Raw genomic sequence first — 22,002 nt, forward strand, 5'->3', positions numbered from 1 at the left:
CTAATGAATTGACCTTTTTGTTATCATTAATTGCCTCTTTTTAGCTCTATTATCCTTGTCTTTAAGACTACTTTATTTTGCATTAATGTAGCCACATTTACTTTCTCATGCTTAGTGTTTATGTAGTGTATTTTCCCCACACTTTCACTTTCAACTTGTCTATGTCTTTATACTTTAAATGGCTTTCTTAGAAATAGTAGACTATCAGTTTCTTTGTTTTAAAATCCAGTTTGAAAATTTCTGTCTTTTAATTAGTCTATTTATCCCATCATGTAATGCTTGATATGGTTGGATTTAGGGCTACCATCCCATGGTTTACGTTTTTTTCTTTTAAGATTTATTTATTTATTTTACAGAGAGAGAGAGAGAGAGTGCGAGAGAGCATGGAGGTAGGGGCGAATGGAGAGGGAGAGAGAGAATCTCAAGCAGACTGCACTGAGTGTGGAGCCCAAAGCAGGGCTCTTATTGCATGACCTTGAGATCATGACCTCGAGATGATGACCTAAGCCAAAATCAAGAGTTGGACGTTCAACCTACCGAGCCACCTAGGCACCCCCGGTGGTTTGCTTTCTGTTTGTCCCACCAGCTGTTTATTTTTACCTTCTTGACTTTTTTTGTGAGGGTCATCATTATTATTATTTTGATTTTTTTTCCTTTCAGCTAAAACACCTACCACATTTGTTTTACTGTGATTCTGCTGGCTATGAATTCTTCCTGTTTTGTTTCGGAATGTGTCTTTATTTTGCCTTCAATTTTGAAGGATACCTTCGCTCTACATGAAAATCTAGGTTGATAAATATTTTCCTCTCAGTATTTTAAAGATGTCATTTCATTGTTTTTTGGTCGTCTTTGTTTTTCATGATTTGTATGCTGTAATTATTATCTCCCCCATCTCCCCTGAAACATACTTAAATAATCTTTTTTCTTTGGATGCTTAAAAGACCTTTTTCCCCTTATTTTCTATGTTCAGCTTTACCCTTACCCATCTTTGTACTGTGGCTTTGCTTGCATTTATCTTGCTTGGGTTTACTGAACTAAGATCTCTAGGTTGTTATTTTTCATGCAATTTGAAAAATTTTAGTTATCCTTTATTCATATAACATTTATGCCCTATTCTGTCTATTTTTTTCCAGCCTCAACTACATAGGTCTTAGACTGCTTGATATTGTCCTATGGAACATCTTTAATCCCTTTCTCTTTTTGCTTCAGCTTGGAACCGTTTGCATTGATATGTTTTTAAATTGTTCTTTCTTAGTGTTCAATGTACTGTTAAACCTATCCAATGAATTTTTTTATTCCAGAGGTTGTATTATTTATTTCTATGTTCCCATATTGACCTCTCTTTCTATGGCTTATTTTTTCCCTGGATTATCATAAAAGTTTTCTGTTTCTTTGCATGCCTAATAGTTTTTAAGTGCATACCAGACACTGTGTTCATACATTATAGAGAGCAGGTAGTTATGGGTGGGTTTCCTTGATCACGATTTTAGCTTTGTGGGAGTGTGTGTGTGTGTGTGTGTGTGTGTGTGTGAGAGAGAGAGAGAGAGAGAGAGAGAGAGAGAGTGTATTTTCCACATTTTTAATCTTAGTCCCAGGTTATAACCCATTATCCTGGGACTTGTTTCTTATTCCTAAAGCATGACCTTCTGTGGCTTGAATGGAGAACTTGAGGTATCTACCAAGCTTCTCTAACTTGATAGGACTTGAACTCAACAATTTGTCTTCTAGCCTTGAGAGCTGGTGAAATTTCTGCTTACCTCTTGCCTTGTAGTCATTGCTGGAGTAGACAGGTTTCTTGTAGACTCATTTTGTGCATGCATAGTTTAGATCACAGAGAAGGATTTGAGGTAGATTTATATACAGGTTTATGGCTCCGTATGTTAAAGGATCTTCCCCTCAACTTCAAGCTGCTCTGGCAGCCCCAAATTGTGACTTTTGACTATTTAGTCCCATAAAACTTTTTCTGCTTGAGCTCTATCACCAATGAACTGTATAACCTGGAAATTTGCTCTCTGGGAATGGACAGTTAAATGAATATCTTATTTAATGTATCTCTTTTATTTCAAGGGTTTGTCTTTTTTTCAGTTTCTATTTTTGGTTGTTTTTAGTACTTTGAAACAGATTTTTGCCATATTTTGTCCAATACTTCTAGATTTAGCATCTATTCTGATAATTGTAATTGGTTGTTACATATTTATTTTTCTTAACATGGAAGTTTTTTTGAGAGTAAAGGGTATGTTTTATTGATCTTTATTCTATCCCATTGTTTGACCCAGAGTAGTGCCTTTTACTTAGCAGCTACTTAGTAAATGTTGAATTGCATTGCTATTTTTATGAAGACCAACTTTGAGTCAGGATTTAAACTTAAAGTCTTAAACTCATAAGTTAATTTCCCTTTTAGGACACTATTTTGAATATGAGTTCAAAAAAGATTTTTTTGGTAGATATTTTGAATTTTTGAAGTATAGTAATCCCTTAAATTTACTTTTTTTTTTTTAAAGATTTTTTAAATTTATTTATTAGAGAGAGAGAGAGTCAGAGAGAGGGCGCAAGAGGGGGTAGGGTTAGAGGGAGAAGCAGACTCCCCGCCAAGCAGGGACCCCGATGTGGGACTCGATCCCGGGACTCCGGGATCATGACCTGAGCCGAAGGCAGTCGCTTAACCAGCTGAGCCACCCAGGCGCCCAAATTTACTCTTTTTAAATATTGGATTTTTAATCAAGGTTGATATCAAAAGAAATTTTTTGTATTATTTTTTTTTAAAATTTAAATTCAAGTTGGTTAACATATAGTGTAGTATTGGTTTCAGGAGTAGAATTTAGTGATTTATTACTTACATATAACCCCCAGTACTCATCCCAGCAAGTGCCCTCTTTAATGCCCATCACCTATTTGCCCATCCCCTCACCTACCTCCCCTCCAGCAATCCTCAGTTTGTTCTCTGTATTTAAGATTCTCTTATGGTTTGCCTCCTTCTTCTTCTTCTTTTTTTTTTTTTTAAAGATTTTATTTATTTATTTGACAGAGAGAGAGGGAACACAAGCAGGGGGAGGGGGAGAGGGAGAAGCAGGCTTCCCAGCAAGCAGGGAGCCTGATGCAGGGCTGGATCCCAGGACCCTGGGATCATGACCTGAGCTGAAGGCAGACGCTTAATGACTGAGCCACCCAGGCACCCCTCCCTCTCTGTTTTTATCTTATTTTATTTTATACTTGAAGCAAAATCACTTCTCTGTGCAAAACAGACCAAAGGTATATTTCTTTTATTTACAATAATGATAGTTTCCAAATTCTGTGTAGAATGTAGTTGAAAATAATATACTTGAATAATTTTATTTTTAAAAAGGAATCTTCAATGTTATTTTAAATTTCTTTTAAAGATTTATTTATTTATTTGAGAGAGAGAGAGTGAGCGAGCAAGTGGGGGGAGGGGCAGAGGGAGAGAATCTCAAGCACACTCCCCACTGAGCATAGAGCCCTCTGTGGGGCTTGATCTCATGACCCAGGAGATCATGAGCTGAGCTAAAACCAAGAGTCCGAAGTTTAACCAACTGAGCCACCCAGGCATCCCTCTTCAGTGTTATTTTAAATTAGACTTCTCAAGATCAATCTAATGGACAATTTGTCCCATCATGTCAAAATTATAATAATAGAATTTTTGAAGCAGTCATACAAATTGCCTCAATATTATCAAGTTTAGTTTTCTCAATTAGTGGAGAAGTGACTCTGGCCCTATTCTTAAATTAATCTGTGTTTAGGTGTAATTATTATAGTCATTAACATTTACTTAATATTAACCATACTTGTTTTTCATAGATTAGATTATATTTGAATGCAAAGAGGTATTAAATAAACTGGCTTTTTTTTAAAATGGGGTTTTTGTTTGTATGCAAATCTGGTACTTACTGCTGATCTCATTAGATAATCATGCTAAACTGATTATGTCAATCTCAAGAATAGGCTTTATTATTTGTAGTAACAAACCATAATTGTATTTGTCTATAAATTTGTCTTTTTGTTTACTTGAAAGAAGACATTGTTAAATGAAGATAAAAAAACTTCCTTTTCCTTCTTTCTTCTTTAGAATCAAGTTTCTTACTGGGAAATGCCCAGATTGTGGATTGGCCTGTAGTTTATAGTAATGACGGTTTTTGCAAACTCTCTGGGTATCATCGAGCTGACGTGATGCAGAAAAGCAGCACTTGCAGGTAGGTAATAGAACAGCTCAGGAATCTTTTCTGAAGTTCAAGTAAATGCTGAATGTGGTTAAACTTACAGTAATCCCCCACTTGACCTCGGTTTTCCTTCCTTGTGGTTTTTGCTTCCTGCGGTTTTGTTTCCTCTGGTTTCATGCTTCCAGTAGTTTATTACCCACAGTTTAAACTTCCAGGGGCAGATGCTCCTCCTTCTGATGCCTATATCATTCACCTCACTTCCTCTCATTTCCTATGAAATGCTATGCTATTTTCTCATGTCACATCTTCACAAGAAAGGTGAGTACAATACAATAAGATGCTTAGAGAAAGAGAGAGACCACACTAACACAGCTTTTATTACAGTATATTGTCATAATTGTTCTATTTTATTATTATTATTGTTAATCTCTTCCTGTGCATAATTAATAAATTAAACTATATCATAGGTATGCATGTATAGGAAAAGAAAACCAGTTTCTACAGTGTTAGGTACTATCTGCGATTTCAGACACCCACGGTGGGGGGTCTTGGAACGGATCCTCCCCAGATAAGGGGAAACTCCTGTGCTTCGACTCTCTGTGATATTGGGATTTATTTATAATAAGGAATATATATTTGGTCTTTGACACAGTTCCTGGCACAGGTCCTTAAAGCCCTTAGAATTTCCTGTGATAAGAACGATAAAGGTGCCTTTTATTATGTTAATGGTGACTTTTGGAAAGTGCTTAAGTAACCTTAGTATGGAGACTATTGCCAGGGGAACCATCCAGGTAACTGGAGGGTTGAAACATTCAATACTCAAGCCCCTCAACCTCCCTACCTCTAGGGAAGGGACCGGGCTGGAGGTTGAATTAAGAATTAATCAGTCATGACTATGTAGTGTGAAACCATAAGAACTCCATAAAAACACCAAAGGACAGGGTTCAGAGAGCTTCTGGGTTGGTGAGCATGTGGAGGTACTGGGAGAGTGGAGCACGTGGGGACAGCATGGAACTCTGTGCCTTCCCCCATAGCTTGCCTGCGCATCTCTTTGATCTAGCTATGCCTGAGTTGTATCCTTTTATAATAAACCAGGGATCTAGTAAGTAAAATATTTCTCTGAGCTCTGTGTGCTGCCCTAGCAAATTAATCAAACCCAAGAAGATTGTGGAAACCTCCAATTTGTAGTTGGTAGGTCAGAAGTACAGGTAACAACTTGTGCTTTCAGCTGGTGTCTGGCGTAGGGGGCGGGGCGTGGTCTTGTCAGACAGAACCCTTGACGTGTGGAATTATATGCTATCTCCGGAGAGACTGTGTCAGAATTCAGTTGAATTGTACGACAGCTGTGCCCGAACCGATGTGAGTTCGTTGCTTGGTGAGTCAGAAACTGCACCAGGTTGAGTATCAGTCGCACAAACAAAACTTTATTTGCAGCAAATGAAGACATGAAGGAGAATGGCTTCCAAAGCCGTGAGTCCCCGGAGCGAGGGTGAACGGATTCCTTTTATTTAGGGTTAGGATGAATATTTAGATAGGGAAGCCTTATCATCGAATGCAGAGGTGGGCATAAGGTCACGAAAAACATGCCTATACCCACCCTGTATGTTATGTAAATGAGGCTTGTGCTCCTCCGAGGGCGGAGACTGCAGTAGTATAACGAGGTAAAGGTAGTTGTCGGTCATTCCAGAGGTCGCTCCGTGGTCCATCCGCGCAGGCGCGAGTCAGGGGTTAAGCTCAAACTGGTCCCTGGGCTGGGTCCCCTGGAGGTCTGGTCAGCGCAGCCGCTTTCGCTTGGAGGCGCGGCTTCGCTTTCCATTTGCTGGAGTTAAGAGCTAAGCCGGAAAGAAGAGCTTAAGGAAAAATGTGGGAGAAAGGTCGGTGAGTACAAGCAGGTGGGCAGTAAAGGTCAGGTCTTGGGGTCTCGCTGGTGATGCAACCAGCTGGTGTCCCAAGAATCGCTTGTTGGTGTGGAGACTGTTGTCCCCCTTTCCCCACCCCTCCCCCCATCGGTACCAGAATCTGTTTACTCACATCTAAAAACTGTAGAGTAAAAATTGTATTAGAATATTAAGGAGACTAAATTATCAGTGGAAAAATATAGTTGAAGAGCCCTTGGGGGGAACTTGTGCAAAGAAAAAGATTTTTGCATATCTGTAAATCTGTTAATTCATTCAATAAGTATTTTTTGACTATCTATGATGAGCCATGAGCTATTCTTTTTTTAAAATCTTTTTTTTTTTTAAGGTTTTATTTATTTATCTGAGAGAGAGAATGGGAGACAGAGAGCATGAGAGGGGGAGGGTCAGAGGGAGAAGCAAACTCCCCGCCGAGCAGGGAGCCCGATGCGGGACTCGATCCCGGGGCTCCAGGATCATGACCTGAGCTGAAGGCAGTCGCTTAACCGACTGAGCCACCCAGGCGCCCCAGCCATGAACTATTCTAGGTGCTGAGTGATGAAAGGAGCATCCTCTATCAGAGAACCACGGATGCTATCAGTACTTCTTGAGCTGCTAAAACGGTCTTGAAGAGAGTAAACAGCCCCCAACCAAGTAGGACGTAATTCACGAACATTTAAAGAACGTCAAAGTGAAGTTCTTACATCCTGTGTAAATCACATGTACTTTGTAATGTTGGTACATTGTACCATCGTTATTTTGTTTGGCCACTGTAAAACAGAATCTGGCATTCACAGTATTTATAACAATTCTTTCTAAAATATGCCATGTCTGTGAGTTTAAAGAGAGTATTATGAAAAAAGATCATATAAAAGAAAAGGAAATTCTATAAAGGAACCAATTTAGATCGGAAAACTTTTTCACAATATTTCAGTAAGGCCAGATGGGAAGTTTTTTCCTTGAGTTAATTTTTCTTCAAAGCTCTCACTTAACTAAGCTCCAAAATCATGTTATTTTGGAACTATAAGGGAACTAAATTATTTTCTACTCCAAATCCTTTGTTTTCCAGAGCATAAAACTGAGGTAGAGTTATGTTTAGGGACTTGCCCAGGGAAATACAGTGATTTATTTGTCTTTTTTTCTATATATCTATGTTGAAAAAAAAATATATATATATTCTACATCTTCATGGAAGCCAGGGATTTCATATTCTACCAGTGAGTCTAAACCTGACTACATGTAGGAATCACTTGGAGAGGTTTTGCACCACTTGGATTCCCAGACCTTACCTCTGGGAATCACCTGTTCAATCAGAATCACCCAGGGTGGGAGGTGGGGGCAGGTATCAGTACTTTTAACCAAAGGCTCAGATGATTCTGATGTTTAGGCATGTTTGAGAAATAGTTGGTTCAGATATCTTCCTTCACTTATCTGGTACCCACAATCTTCGTTTTTCTCTCTAAAGTTATTTTCACATTCAATCTTCACTCCCAGGTCTGAAATTGGTAAGCAAGAGTGATGGAAAACTGTGGCCCTTTATTGAGAAACTGCCTTTGGTAGCATTGATGTCTTTGTGCCTTTTTCTTCCGTTGGACGAATATTAGCTCCCAGGCCAGCACTGCCGCTAAGGTGTGTGTTCTAAGTTCTGGGAGGTTAAGGTCTGTATTGAGCTTCTCTGTTCTCTTATGTCTCAGCAGGCTTAGGTTAGGAAAATGTTAGTTTTACAGTAGATGATACTTATAGAACAGGCTCTATAGAGAGTTCCAGGGACTGTAGATGCTCCCATACCCATTTCTTCTTCTTTTTTTTTTTTAAATTTTATTATGTTATGTTAATCACCATACATTACATCATTAGTTTTTGATGTAGTTCTTTTTGGACTGTGGACATCCCACCATCATGCCATGCCTGTTTCAGATGCCGTCTTCCACCTGAAGGTATTTATGATACTCTCAACAAGATTTTCCTCCTCTGACTCCCTTGTGGTTCATTATTTGGCATGATCATCTGGCTTTGAACTAGCTTTCCTTATCCCATGGGGTTTTCATTGCTATTGCTTTTGTCATTTTTGAGACATATTCCTCTTCATATCTGGATATATTGTAAAGTCCTGCTCCCATCTCTTCTTGATTCCGTGTATCTGCCTCTACTGCCAGTCTCTTTTCGTTGGCATGTGCAATGTGTCCTACAAAAGGATTCATTAAAAAAAATGCTTCCATGTTATAGTAGCATATTCTCTCCCCTAAAAGAGCTGCTTTTTTCCTCCCACCACCAGTGTTAGATTATAAATGTCTTTAAGGAAGGTATTTCATCTTGCTCACTTTTGTATGCACTAAGGACACAGCTCAGTGTTTTGTGTTTGTATTTGTTGAATTGGATTGGCTTGTGTTGCAATAAACCCTAACCTAGGTCTCCTGTATAATTGTATAACATGATTTTGTTTATTGTATTTCATCCCAAGTGGTATGGTGTTTAAGGTGGGTGAGAGAGCGGAAAACTTTGGATAATGTTATGCTTTTTCACTGTGGGAAGAAGTATGCAAACCTTCCCCAGTTCTTCTTCACTATTGTTAGAGATGGCATTTTCAAAATGATAATATTCTTTTTTTTAAAGCATTTTTAAAAAGATTTATTTATTTATTTGAAAGAGAAAGAGTGTGCTCATGCAGGAGCACGAGTGGGAGGGAGGGGCAGAAGGAGGGAGAGGATCCACAAGCAGACTCCCTGCTGAGCGGGAAGCCCCCTGTGGAGCTTGATCCCAGGACCTTGAGACCATGACCTGAACTGAAACCAAGAATCAGCTGCTCAGCTGACTGAGCTACCCAGGTGCCCCTGAAATGATAATATTATTAACGTAAACAGTTATTAGTTGATTGCACAAAACACCCAATGTGTTTTGCTGATCTAAAAATTGCAACCAGTTCAATGCCTTCACAGAACAATGAAGACTAGCATCTGATACATGAGCAGATGATATTTGAACCTTACCAGGTTTTCTTATAGGCATAATTTATTCTAATGCACTCCCCTTTTAAGCCTCCTTGTCTCCTTTTAAAATTAAACTCTACCCATTTTATGTTTACTGCAGCATTCTTTAGAAGAATAAAGTCCTAGAAATAGTCAAAATGTCCAGTAGTAGGTTTGCTAAAAAATATTATGGCAAAGCCTAACTTTCAAAATCATATGTTGGAAGGATAAGACACTGAAAGAAGCTAACAACATTTTTTTTTTTTTGCTAACAACATATTTTTTAAGTAAAAAAATCAACCAACCAAACAAAAAAAATAGTTCGCAGAACAGTATCTCCATTCTGATTCTGATTTTTTTTTACATATGGCTTTTTTCTATTTCCTGTATAAGTCTGTAAAAACCTTTGAATATCTTGCACAAGGAAACAAGAAAAGAAGGAAAGAAAAAATTATATACAAATATAGGAATACATTGTTAAAGCTAAGAGTTATTATAAAGTTTGGAATCACCACAATTCTAGTTGGAGAGAACTAATTTGGTACTGAGGATAGCCTTACAAATAATTCAAAGAATTTTACTGATTTTAATAATGAGAAGTTTTAGGCAAACATAACAGAGTAAGAAACTACAAATCAGTGAGCATCAGTCTGTGAGGAAACAGTATGACATTTTATATGCTGAAAAAATCAATCATCTTTTTATATAACTTGCATTAGATGGATTAAAGTAGTGACCAACAAAAATTAATGTTCTACATTTAAAATACTCAAATATGAGTTGTTTGGGAAGATGAAAAAAATATTAATTTGTGATTTTACAATAGCAAGAGGTTAATAATTTAGTTCTTCCATTTCCTTGTTCCTTCTTTGCCCTTTTTGTCCAGAGTACCTGTTTCTGCTCTCAGCAGCCACAAGGGAGTGTTTTTTTCCTACATCCTTGTACTTCGTAATAGTACATAATAGTATGTACTTAAAAAAAAAAAATTATGTATTTGAGAGAGAGAGAGGAGCAGGGGGAGGAGCAGAAGGGGAGGGACAAGCAGACTCCACCCTGAGCACAGAACCCAACTTGGGGCTACATCCCAGGACCCTGAAATCATGACCTGAGCTGAAATCAAGTGTAGGATGCTTAATGAACTGAGCCACCCAGGTGCCCCTACATTTCTATTTTTAAAAATGTGATGTATGCTAGGTACCGTCTCATTTTTGTTTTGGCTAAAATTTCAGAAAAACATTCTAATGACACTTCAGGATTGGTAGGAATTTCAAATGTAGTCCATTTTATTTTGTAATAATTGCGTTTCCAAGCCTTTGGACTGTTTTGCTATTTATTGAAGGACACAAAATGTATTGCATATTTAAAAGAGATTGTAGGTTTTGGGGGGAGGGTATTTAAAAGCATCTGATCTTATCTCATGACCCCCAGGAAGCCATGACATTAAAGACATCAAGACATGCTATCATAGGTTAAGTAGAAACCACTTTAGCATTTTACCTTTGGTTGACCTGAGAGATTTTTAAAAGCCCCTTCTGTTTTTTTGTTTGTTTGCTTTTGTTTGGTTGCTTATTTTTTAGAAGTGTGAGAAGAGCAATAATATAGGTAGGGAGGATTGGAGTATATAGATCCTTTCAAATACATTTTTTTTTTCCTCTGGGAGGCTCATTAATAATCCTTTATCCAAGCCATCAAATGAGACAATGAAGCAATTAAGAGGCACTTTACTGGATGAATTTCACAAGTAGTTTTATTAACTCAGGGTCCTCTCAGCCAGTGAGAGCACATTACACATGATGGATGTCAGTCAGTTTGGTTCCATCTGGCTGAGGGCTCTTCCTCACACGGTGGCACTGGGGGAAGGTGTTGGAGAGCAGAGGTGCCTCAGTGACGTCACACTCCAAAGGTTAGAGATGTCCAGGGCTCTCCCTGATTTCCATTAATTACATGCCATGGATCTACCATTTATGACTCTATCTAAATCATTTTAAGCTCATATAAATTAATGGGTTGTGAAACATTTTGGTTACGATTCAATGTATAAAGTAATGCTTTGATTTATTCTAAAATTACCTCTTTCAGATTTTGAAAGCTGTGTTATTTGTTTGTAAATTTTCTTCCTTACTCCCCTTCTCTCAGGCTTTTTACTTTTTGATCCTTTGACTATATAGATCCTTTGACTATATAGCCCATTCTTCCATTAACTTTTGTGATAATTTTATTCTTGTGGCTGGTTCTGAGCGAGAGACCACATTTACCAACTGCATTAAGTCAATCTGTGTGGTTTCTGTGATGAAGAATTTGCTAGGCTGTGAATTACAGCCTATAGATAATATTATCCTTTTTGCAGTGACTAAATATGGTGTTTTAGTCCAAGAGCATTGTTGACCATTAGCAGATTAAGATAGATTGGCAGAACTCATGAATAGGTTATATATATTTTTTTGTTTGTAAGGTTCCTTTCTCCCTTGGAACTCTGTCAACATTTATAGCCATCCTTGCTGGTAGGTATCATAATGAGGCTTGTTTGTGAGATTTTGTTGGCAGAACAAGGGATCCAAGATAAGTAAATCCTGCTATAAACCAAGGCCACCTGTCCTTAGAAATTTGCCAGGGCAGAAAATACACGAAAGGTATACTGCCCAATGCTCAGGCAAGCTGGATTTAGCCTAGGCCAGGCCTCAGGAAAATTTCTCCCTTACTCCCAAGACCAAATTTTACCACCAGTTAGTTGTGTGGCAAGAAAAGTGGCCAGAATATTCAGGAGTAGGCCCTGGGTTTGTGCTTCAACCTCATGGGCTCATAAAGAAGACACACAAAATGATGTATGTATCCCTTTAAGACGCAGTGACCCTGCCCATTAACAAGCATGGCCCAACCCCTGTTCTAGAATTGTAGAGGAGCTAGAGAGTAGTGGGGTTGGGGCTGGAGGGGTTTTCTTCTAACCCCACCCATAAGAAGCATTCCAGTCATGAATTCAGCCATTGTATAGCACATTATAATTTGTGACTTCATGTGCATTATCTTTTTAAAACCCTCACTCTGAGGTATATGAACATTATCATCATTTTACGGGTGAGGAAACTGAAGATCAAAGCAATTATATGTCTTGCCCATGAATTATGCAGTTTGTAAGTGGTGGGTGGACTTCTGTTATATCGTGACCACTCAGTATTATAGCAGGGATAGATAGCTTCTGAGCATCTAATTTTATTTTCCTTTCCAATAAAGATAACAGTGCAGCTGAAGAAGTCATTTATAATTACTCTAAGGAGAGCGTGGCATTCTAATAGAGCAATTTGAAGTTCTGAAAATTTTTTTATATTCCCATTATATATTCCTGGAGGGTACACATAAAAAATGTGCAAAATTATTATATAGGTATATAGTTTCTAAAGCCTGATGATTACCATTTCTAAATCTTGGTTTCCTTCAAATTCCATTAACCATTCAAAGACTGGATTGAGCTTCAGCCATCCAGAGTCAGGCTGCTGGAAACCTTGATAAAGACACTCAACATTTACGTGTAAATAGCTGAGCAAATAAACAAATGTGCCATTCTCGTAGACTTTGTGGAAGCATTGACTTCATCAGTATGATTTGAACAACATCAGATGGAAATACTTTCATTGGGAGGATTGATAATGCATTTCAGACATCTTTTATATTTTTTATATATATTTCATTTTGAAATATTTTTTATTCGTTAATTGCTGCATTTTACCACCTCAAATAAGCATTCTGTCACATATATTTGGTTTAATAAACTTAAAATGAAAAATACGAGTGAAACAATGTAAGAAATAAAAGACAAATTTTTAAGGAAGTATTCAGATTGTAATAATCTGGGATTTTTTTTTCTTAAAGTGCCTCTATTAGGACAGGTAATTTTACCATTGAGAGGGCTAATTTAGTGAAGAATATATTATAGAATTTTTAGAGTTTATTTGAAAAGTTGCTTTTTTCATCTTCTCTTTGGAATTTTCACTGAATTGGACTTGTGTTTTATTTTTTATTAAGTGATATTATTATGTCAATTTCCAAGAGAGTTTTTTTAAATTTAAGTTTTAACTTATTTTTAAATCCTATTAGAGTTAATTTTTCAAAATTTTTAAAATCTTAATTGCTTGTTATATTGTAGATGCTTTCTTGTTTTTAATGTTTTTCTGTTGGTCAGTTGTGGATATTGTGTTTTAGTTTATTGAACCATAGAGCTCTGACATTTACTAACAGGAGTAAAATGGTTTTTCTTTTCTTTCCTATTAAGACCATAAACATTTAGTTAACTTAACCATGTCTCAACTTTTTTCCCTGTTTTTAAATGTTTTCTTTCTACTAATAAGTCTTTAAATTAAAAATAACAGTCAATTAAAAAAAACTGGTTGATTTAAAAAGTTCACCTGTCTGTAAAAAATATTAACAGTATTAAAGTAGTGTCTTATTTTTTGGAGGGCAAGGGGGGTGCCTTTAACTGAGTAATTCTAGTTTCAGTGTAATGCCTTTAAGAGATTTTCATGAAACTGTCATGAGCTGGAGTTCAGGCTTTGGCAGAAATTATGGTTTTTCAATGCTGTGTTATAGGTCGGCTCGGAGGCTTCTTCTGTGAGTCTGGCTCTGAGATTATGGGGTTAGAATCTGTCATTCTATTCTGAGATTCTCTTGCTTATTTTACTGTTATAATGACAATGAAAATTTTCTTTTTTAATAAAAGATAGAAATACTGTAATTGAAAATGCAGGATGCGGATTAGGCAGTCTTCGGTAAGCTTTATCTATTTCTTTTCCTTTTTTAGTTTCTAGAATTCTAGTTCCTTAAGTTAGTGTTATCATAAGATGGGCCATGACTCTGTAATTTCTGGCTGTGACATAGTCTTGCTGTTGAATCCACTATTTTTTTTTTTTTTGCTATTCAACTATGTTTTCCATGTTGTAAATTTTCTAGGTTGATAAATTTGGGGGCAGATTTCCCTTGAAGACAATGAATCTTAACTCAGGGGCCCTCCCTTGAGTGGATGTCTTCCAAAGCTCTGTACCTAATTTTGTTTTATAATTTTATATTATTTTCTTTAAAGAGGGTCCCTAAGACTGTATAAGCTTTAGGCCCTACCTCACTTGGATTAGCCTCTGGCCGATATGCAAACTCATTGAAACTGGAAGAAAAGCAATGACAAAGATAGACTTGAACCTTCAGAAACTTAGTCAAGGTATCTGGCAGGTGCCACATATTCTTTTCTGGTGGAAGATAGGTTCTGGACAATTATGCTAATTAGTAGATCTTTGTATCTAAAACCAGATGCACAACTGATGATGATCATGAAAGCATCACAAGTAAAGTTTGAGAGGCTTGTAGTCCTTGACTGAGTTCTGTTGTGTAGATAATCAGACTTTTGGTGAGGTTCTCTTAGAAAAACAGATAATTTCAAACATTGGGAAATTTTTGTGGCATGTAAAATCTCACTCTTTAACCTATATTTTGTATATTCCCTCACCCATGGCAACAGTGTATATCTTCTTCAATTTATCACCATTGTTTTTCTCCTGTTAGCCATTCCTGCACCTGTCTTGAGAAAAATCCTCATAACTGATGAGAATGTTGATGTAGTATATGTGTAACATGGACTCTTCACATATCCTTGTGTGTGGGAAGAAAAAAAGACCATGCAGGGCGCCTGGGTGGCTCAGTTGGTTAAGCAACTGCCTTCGGCTCAGGTCATGATCCTGGAGTCCCTGGATCGGGTCCCACATCGGGCTCCCTGCTCGGCAGGGAGTCTGCTTCTCCCTCTGACCCTCCCCCCTCTCATGCTCTCTGTCTCTCATCCTCTCTCTCGCAAATAAATAAAATCTTAAACAAAAACAAACAAACAAAAAGACCATGCAAGCTGAAACCATGCAATACGATCTTAAAACTCAGTGGAAAAATTTGTGATTATTCTGTGACTTTACCCATGTCTGTCAAAACATTAAAAACTCTCTTACTCTTGGTTATAAATGCAGGGAAATGCAAATAATAGTAAAACTCATATTTAGCACACTGTGATTTAGAACTTAAGAAACATTGAGAATTAAAGCATTTCATTTCTTTTTAAGAAAACTATCATGAGTCACTTGAATTATACTGCCTTCTCCTGATACAGCATGACATGAAGAGAGCATTTTTTTCTCTTAGTAAATGCTCATACTCCTTCATAAATCTGCATCAACCACAACTATTTTATTCCTGTGCTCTCACGATTGTGAACTATCTCCTGTGGTTTCTTTTAATGTGAAATTTTTTTACTGGCGTCACTTCCTCTGGGAAAACTTTTTTTTTTTTTTAAAGATTTTATTCATTTATTTGACAGAGAGAGACACAGTGAGAGAGGGAACACAAGCAGGGGGAGTGGGAGAGGGAGAAGCAGGCTTCCCGCCGAGCAGGGAGCCCGATGCGGGGCTCGATCCCAGGACCCCGGGATCATGACCTGAGCCAAAGGCAGATGCTTAATGACTGAGCCACCCAGGCGCCCCTGGGAAAACTTGGTCATCTTTGTCACAATCGCTTTCCTGACTTATGTTGATAAGTTCACCCTCCCTAAGTTCTTCCAGCTGCACATCTAGAGTCTCTCAAATGACAACAGTGTCAACATGCCATAGTCTTGGGTTTTGTCTATACCTTCATTTATGTTCGATTTGAATGTCCCCTTCCAGCATTATCATTTTTCATTTCTTCATTAGACTTTAATCTTTGATGGCTAATTCCTGCTTTCAGTTATCCGTTTTTGTAAAATGTCACATGGGTTTATTGCTGAGAGCCAAGGAGGCAACACAACTACATGCTTTGAGTCTGGGCGTGAACTGAATAACAGATGTACGGGGACCAAGACTGAGGGGCTTGGAAAGAAGTGATGTGATTGGTTACTGACTGTGATGTGTACCTGTTATTTACTAGTGATTTGTAGCTGAGGAGCTAACAGCAAAGTTTATACTTTATGCAGTTATTTACAGTTAATATACTATGATAACTGAAATTTGAATTGTGCTGTTGGGAAACTGGTGTTATTTAACTAAACCATAGTTACTGAAATTCATGCCTATATGAACTATATAAGTTGATGATTCTCTCTCTCTCTCTCTTTCTCTCCCTCTCTTTCTCTCTGTGTGTGTGTGTGTATATATATATATATATATATACACACACACATATGAAATAATTTCTAAACCTAGCTTTTAGCAAGAAGTTTAACAATCACGATTAAAACATTGTTTCAATAATTTAGTTTGTTTCGTGGGAGCAGTATTTAATTTTGTAACTAAATTTGAATACTCAATCAAAAGAGACAACTATGTGATTTTATATAGCATTTGAAAAGCAACACAAAACTGAAATGGATTGTTTGTTTTTTCCCAGTTTTATGTATGGAGAATTGACTGACAAGAAGACCATTGAGAAAGTCAGACAGACTTTTGACAACTACGATTCAAACTGCTTTGAAGTTCTTCTGTACAAGAAAAACAGTAAGTATCTAAATTACCAATAAGATGTGTCAACTCTGATTAATGTTATGTTTTGGTTAGTGGTGGTTGAGCTATAGTGTAGAGAGAATATCAAACTTTGTCCTTCTCTTGGTAAAGGCAAGGGGTGCTGATAAAATTAGAGAGCAAAACTAATGAATGCTTCTCCCTATGAAAAGCAACCTTTTGAGGAATGGCAGGAAAATATGGTGCATTTTAAATGTGATTTTGTATGTGTGTGTAAAGTGGCAAAATGTTTTGTAATTAATAGTCATGGTAAAGATCCTACAGTTACATGATAGCAACTAAAAATGATAGGGAAATTCATTCATTTCTTCTTGTGGTTAATGGAAAAGGTGATTGGTATCACTGAGTATGTGTGATTCCCTTTCTACATGTGCACGGCTGACGTGGTTATTGACTTGAGGTCTTTACCAATGTGGCCTTTTGCTAGACTCTGACTCTTTTGTGTAGAAGGCTAACAGAAGTAGTTCCTACTTTCAGAATAGGCCATTCACATCTGGTAAATATGTATTGATTATGGTGAACTGTTCTCTAGGATGGAATTTGTGAATGATCAGTTGTCCATTATATATCACATAAGACCTCATGATATGGACTCTCTTTCAGAATTTGCAGCCAAACAAAAACCAACTATTGTACTCCACAACCAAATTTCCTTTCTAATTTGTTTTCTTTGAATAGTTTGGTCACTGACTTTTATTTCTTTTTCCCAAGTTGACCTTTTTTTTAAAAAAAAAATTTTTTTTTAAATGAACAGTCCACTTTACAAGATGGGTCAATTTATTTAGTGTTAATGATAAATGACAGCAAAGCCAATTATTACCATTTTTTAAAAAGATTTATTTATTTATTTGACAGAGAGAGAGAAAGAAAGGGAGAGAGCATGAGTGGGAGGGGCAGAGGGAGAGGAATATCAAGTAGACTCCCCGCTGAGCATGGAACCCAACGTGGGGCTCGATCTCATGACCCTGAGATCATAACCTGAGCCGAAATCAAGAGTCGGACACTCAATCGACTGCGCCACCCAGGCGTCCCAAAGCCAGTTATTATCTTTAGTGGAAATTGATGGTTACTAAATTCTTCCCCAGTTTGGGAAGCATTTTAGCTTCAAGAGGAAGCACTTGCTCCATGTTCAGAGCGGGCTGGATTTTTTATAGCATAATTCATCCTCTCCACCTTACTCAAACATTTATTCACCATAAAATATTTAGAATTGAACTTAGGTTTTTCTTTTTATTAATAGACCATCAAAGACATAATCACAGCCACAGGCATTGCTTTAAAATTAGTGCACTTGGTAATGGGAATACTGGTCTTTAGTGGTTTTACCTATGGAATGTCTTATTATTTTATCTTTCATTTTAGAATCAAGGCCAAAGAGGTATTCCTCTTTATTCATGGCCAAATGTCTGTTGGCTTGTCACCTAGAAAACAATCCATTCTGAATGATCTGCTCTGGCCTCGACCGGAGAAAAGTCAAGCTTGAGGTGTCCTCTGGGTCTTTCTCACCAAGTCCAGATATATATCGATAAATTTGTAGTAGACTCCTATGTCAAAACCCTGTATCTTTTTCATATAGGTTGTTCTCCTTTGAATGACTTAGATATGTGCCCTGAGTTTAGCAAATAATTTAAGGATATTCCCTATTACTAAAGTCATTTCACTTTGACACTAAGAAGAATAAACAAATATTTGCCTGATTTTAAAGCATGAGAACCAAGTTCATAGTGTCTGAGTTTCTTAAAAATACCTTTGTGGAGATTCTGTTTTCCTTATATCCTTTAAATCATGTTAACAAGAACTTGAATTTTACATTTCCAAAAGTTTCCTTCCAAGGTGGTATTTTGCTTTATTTTAATGTTTTGAAATTCTGTTATTTGCATTGAGTTTTTTTCATTAATATGGATAGGTATCATTTAGGTATTTTAGTGGAGTTCTACTACACTGAAAGGAGCTTTAAAAAATCTTGTAAATTGTTACCTGAAGGTTCTTGAACATCAACTAGAAAAAATATGTTTTTGTAACTTTTTAAAAATGTTAGATAGAAAAATTCACATGTCTGTAGATAAATGTTTTGGGAATGCCTGAATGCCACGTCTTCCTAACACTTCCATTAAGTAATTAGGTTAAACAGCATTTTGCAAATGGGGGGATTGAGGTATCTGATTTAACATGTGTCATCATTGACATTTCAGTTTGTAGGCTCTGTTTTTAAGGTGCATTGCTCTGATTAGCGGGAACCGTTTCTGTTGGGAAGGAAACAGTAGCACTAGGGTGATGGTTTAAATGGGTCTTCCTGTCTGCACAAAGGCACACCTGTGATAGTCTGGGCCGCCCAGATAATCAATGCTAAGACACTGCCCTGAGTTTCCATCTACGACTGGCCTCTCTGCCTAACCCTCTCAGACGTTCTGCTCTCTTGAACCCCCAGACCAGAGTATGGATATTTTGCCAGCCACTCAGCAAATACTCTGTCTACTTGGGGAATCTGACCCTGTAAGTCAACTTTGATAGCTGAAAGCAGTTTTAAAAAAACAGTCCTGCCTCTAGGCTAAAATTTGAAAAATTGCTCTTTTCATAGAATGTGCAAAATGTAACATCATCTCTTTCTGTTCAGATTTTTAACAGACCTTGGAAAATGACTGATTTTTAATGCCCTTTTCTCTGTTTATGACCCTGCTGCCTCAAGCTCCTGTGTTGGAACAGCCACAGGCCACGTATCTGCTAGCATGTGTCTGGTGATTTGTAGAACTGCGTACATCACTCACAGTTCTTGGGTACACTGTGTAGAAGAAGGAGCAGAAAACAAGGAACAAGCCTCTCTGGGAGATGGTGTGATGGTTTTTGAGATCCCTGTCTCACCCAGTGATCATTTTGGAAAGGGCCGTGTTTTCATAGGGCCCCAGGGTTGCTAAGGATCTGGTTGTCAGAACTGAATATTCCATAAACACCTCCTCTTTCTAATTCTCTGACTTCTTGAACCTGGTAGTTAAGCCATCTCTTCTTGTCTACATGACAAATTCCCCATTGTGGTGACATTCCTCTGTGAGTTTTTTGGCCAAAGGTATGAAGTTTTTTCTAATTTGGTTTTCGTTGCACCACTAACAGACTATCAACTCTCACATAGAGACTATTAATAGCTGCATATTTCACTCCCCAAATCCCAAACCTAACAAAAGCCTTTATGTCTTTAAGATAGAAAATTTGGAGAGGCTTTACTGCACCATGGCTTGGAAAGAATATAATGGAAAATGTGTCTTTTTGATTCTGATGGAACATTCCTTCAGTGTTTTATCGTTTAATGGATAATTACTCCTTTGAAGGCATTTCTTGTGTCTTCAAATATTTATTGTTTGAAATAATGCCAGTTCCTGGTTTGTCCAAATCCAAAGCCTTAAGTGCTCTGAAACTCTTTGTTTTCTGGAGTCTGCAGGAGCCATTGTTTAAAGAACATAGTGACAGCTCAGAGGATCATAGGGGAAGGGAGGGAAAACTGAATGGGAGGTCATCAGAGAGGGAGAAAAACCATGAGAGACTCTTGACTATGGGAAGCAAACTGGGGTTTGCTGGAGGGGAGGTGGGCAGGGGAATGGGGTAATTGGGTGATGGGCATTAAGGAGGGCATGTGATGTGATGAGCACTGGGTGTTATACGCAACTGGTAAATTATTAAAAAATAAAGAATATTTGAACAACTGCAAACAAAAAAAAAATAAAGAACATAGTGACAGAGTCAAGCCTCATTCTTTGAGTGAAGGAGATAGGAAGCAGTGGCTCATGAAGATACCTGAGAATCTCAAGGGCTGGGGGGCATGTCTCCCCCCCCCTCACCTTTAAGGTCGCCTTAAAAGCTTCAGGTAGAGTTCTGTGTACAGCAGACATCAAGCGTTGCTGACATCCTCTCTCTCTGATGTGGGACTGCTGTCAAAGGCATAGAGCCATCTTACAACTCTGACTGACGAGAGAGCCTTGAGGTAGGAAGAACATTTCAAATGTTCTTCCAAGAGGAATGCTTATCAGAGCATCAGCGATTGCTGCTGAAGTCAATTGGAAACACTTCTCAAAGGGACAGGAAGAGAGAAGCATGTAGGAGTGGTCACACATGGTGAAACTATGAAAAGGAAGTTGGAGAGAGCAGCGGAGGTGCAGGGACACAGACCTAAAGGTAATGCTGGTGTTACCGTAGTGACACAGCTTTTGTGCTCCTTTGTGGTGAAATGTCACCCTCAGCTTTACTTTCACATTTTGATATTTTGGGTTGAAAAATGTTTATTAATATTTGAGCAATTGGTAATTGATACAAAGTTAAATTTTTTTTTTTTTTTTTTAAATTCTGGAAGCAATTAAAGTACTGTTGTTTCGGTGCTCGTTCCTGGCACAGCAGTGGGCAGCTGAAGAAAGAGGCAAGGCAGGAGACAATATCATTGCTGTGGCTATGTCACACTCTATTGTCCTTTCTGTCTCTTACAGGAACCCCTGTTTGGTTTTATATGCAAATTGCACCAATAAGAAATGAACATGAAAAGGTGGTCTTGTTCCTATGTACTTTCAAGGATATTACGTTGTTCAAACAGCCAATAGAGGATGATTCAACAAAAGGTAATTTTCTTTTTCTTTTTCTTTTTTGAGAGAGAGAGAAAGTGGGGGGAGGGACAGAGGGAGAGAGAGAGAGAATCCTAAGCAGGCTCCCTGCCCAGCGTGGAGCCGATGCAGGGCTTGATCTCACGACTCTGACATCATGACCTGAGCTGAAATCAAGAGTTGGTCACTTTAACTGACTGAGCCACCCAGGCACCCCAACAAAAGGTAATTTTCAAAGGAATGGCCACACTTAAGAATTAGGCTGTCAATTAAATATATTATTATTTAAAAAATACATAGGTTGAACTGGAACACAAAATTTTACTATTTGGTACTTCTTTTGCTTTACATTCATGCTAGTAATTATCCACAACCAGTTTTATTCAATCATACCATTTGAATGGAAATAGCGTGGCTATCCAGAGTAGAAATAATAGTGGGTTAATTTAAATTATAATAAGAGGAATTGAGATAAGACATAAGGAAGAACATAGAGCATTATTAATTTAGAATCAATATAATGGGAATCGTAGAGCATTATAAATTTAGAATCAATATAATGGGAATTTTGACAACTTCTTCCAGGATGAACTTTAGAAACACAAAATATAACAGCCTGTGAGATGGTTTGGGTGAAGTCCTTTTACAGCACAGTTGATCAGTTGATTGAATTTTGTTGAATTGATTAGAGATTGGTTAGTTGACTTTTTTCACGTTACTTTTCACCCTTTACTTACTCAGCTTTTGTAGGTTCTCTTGGGTAGATGCTGTTAGATTATGTGAAGAATAATTTTGTTATCAAGAGAGTGGCTGGCAAAATGCAAACATCCTGACTACAGTCTTACTGACTTTAATATTCAGGGGGAGAGTTATAGAAAGCA

The 22,002-nt window shown here is 37.6% G+C and overlaps 1 protein-coding gene across 1 annotated transcript in view; it reads left to right on the forward strand.

Moving 5' to 3' along the window:
- KCNH5 (potassium voltage-gated channel subfamily H member 5) overlaps nucleotides 1-22,002 on the forward strand; it is a 294,759-nt gene that overhangs the window by 26,120 nt on the left and 246,637 nt on the right. The window contains exons 2-4 of the mRNA XM_034992617.1: nucleotides 4,082-4,205; nucleotides 16,414-16,520; nucleotides 21,011-21,139. Coding sequence (XP_034848508.1) covers nucleotides 4,082-4,205; nucleotides 16,414-16,520; nucleotides 21,011-21,139 — 360 coding nt within the window. The remainder of the gene's footprint in view (nucleotides 1-4,081; nucleotides 4,206-16,413; nucleotides 16,521-21,010; nucleotides 21,140-22,002) is intronic.

Source organism: Mirounga leonina, unplaced genomic scaffold (assembly GCF_011800145.1).
Source record: "Mirounga leonina isolate KUSES-001 unplaced genomic scaffold, KU_Mleo_1.0 Mir_82, whole genome shotgun sequence".
NCBI classification, from domain to species: Eukaryota; Metazoa; Chordata; class Mammalia; order Carnivora; family Phocidae; genus Mirounga; species Mirounga leonina.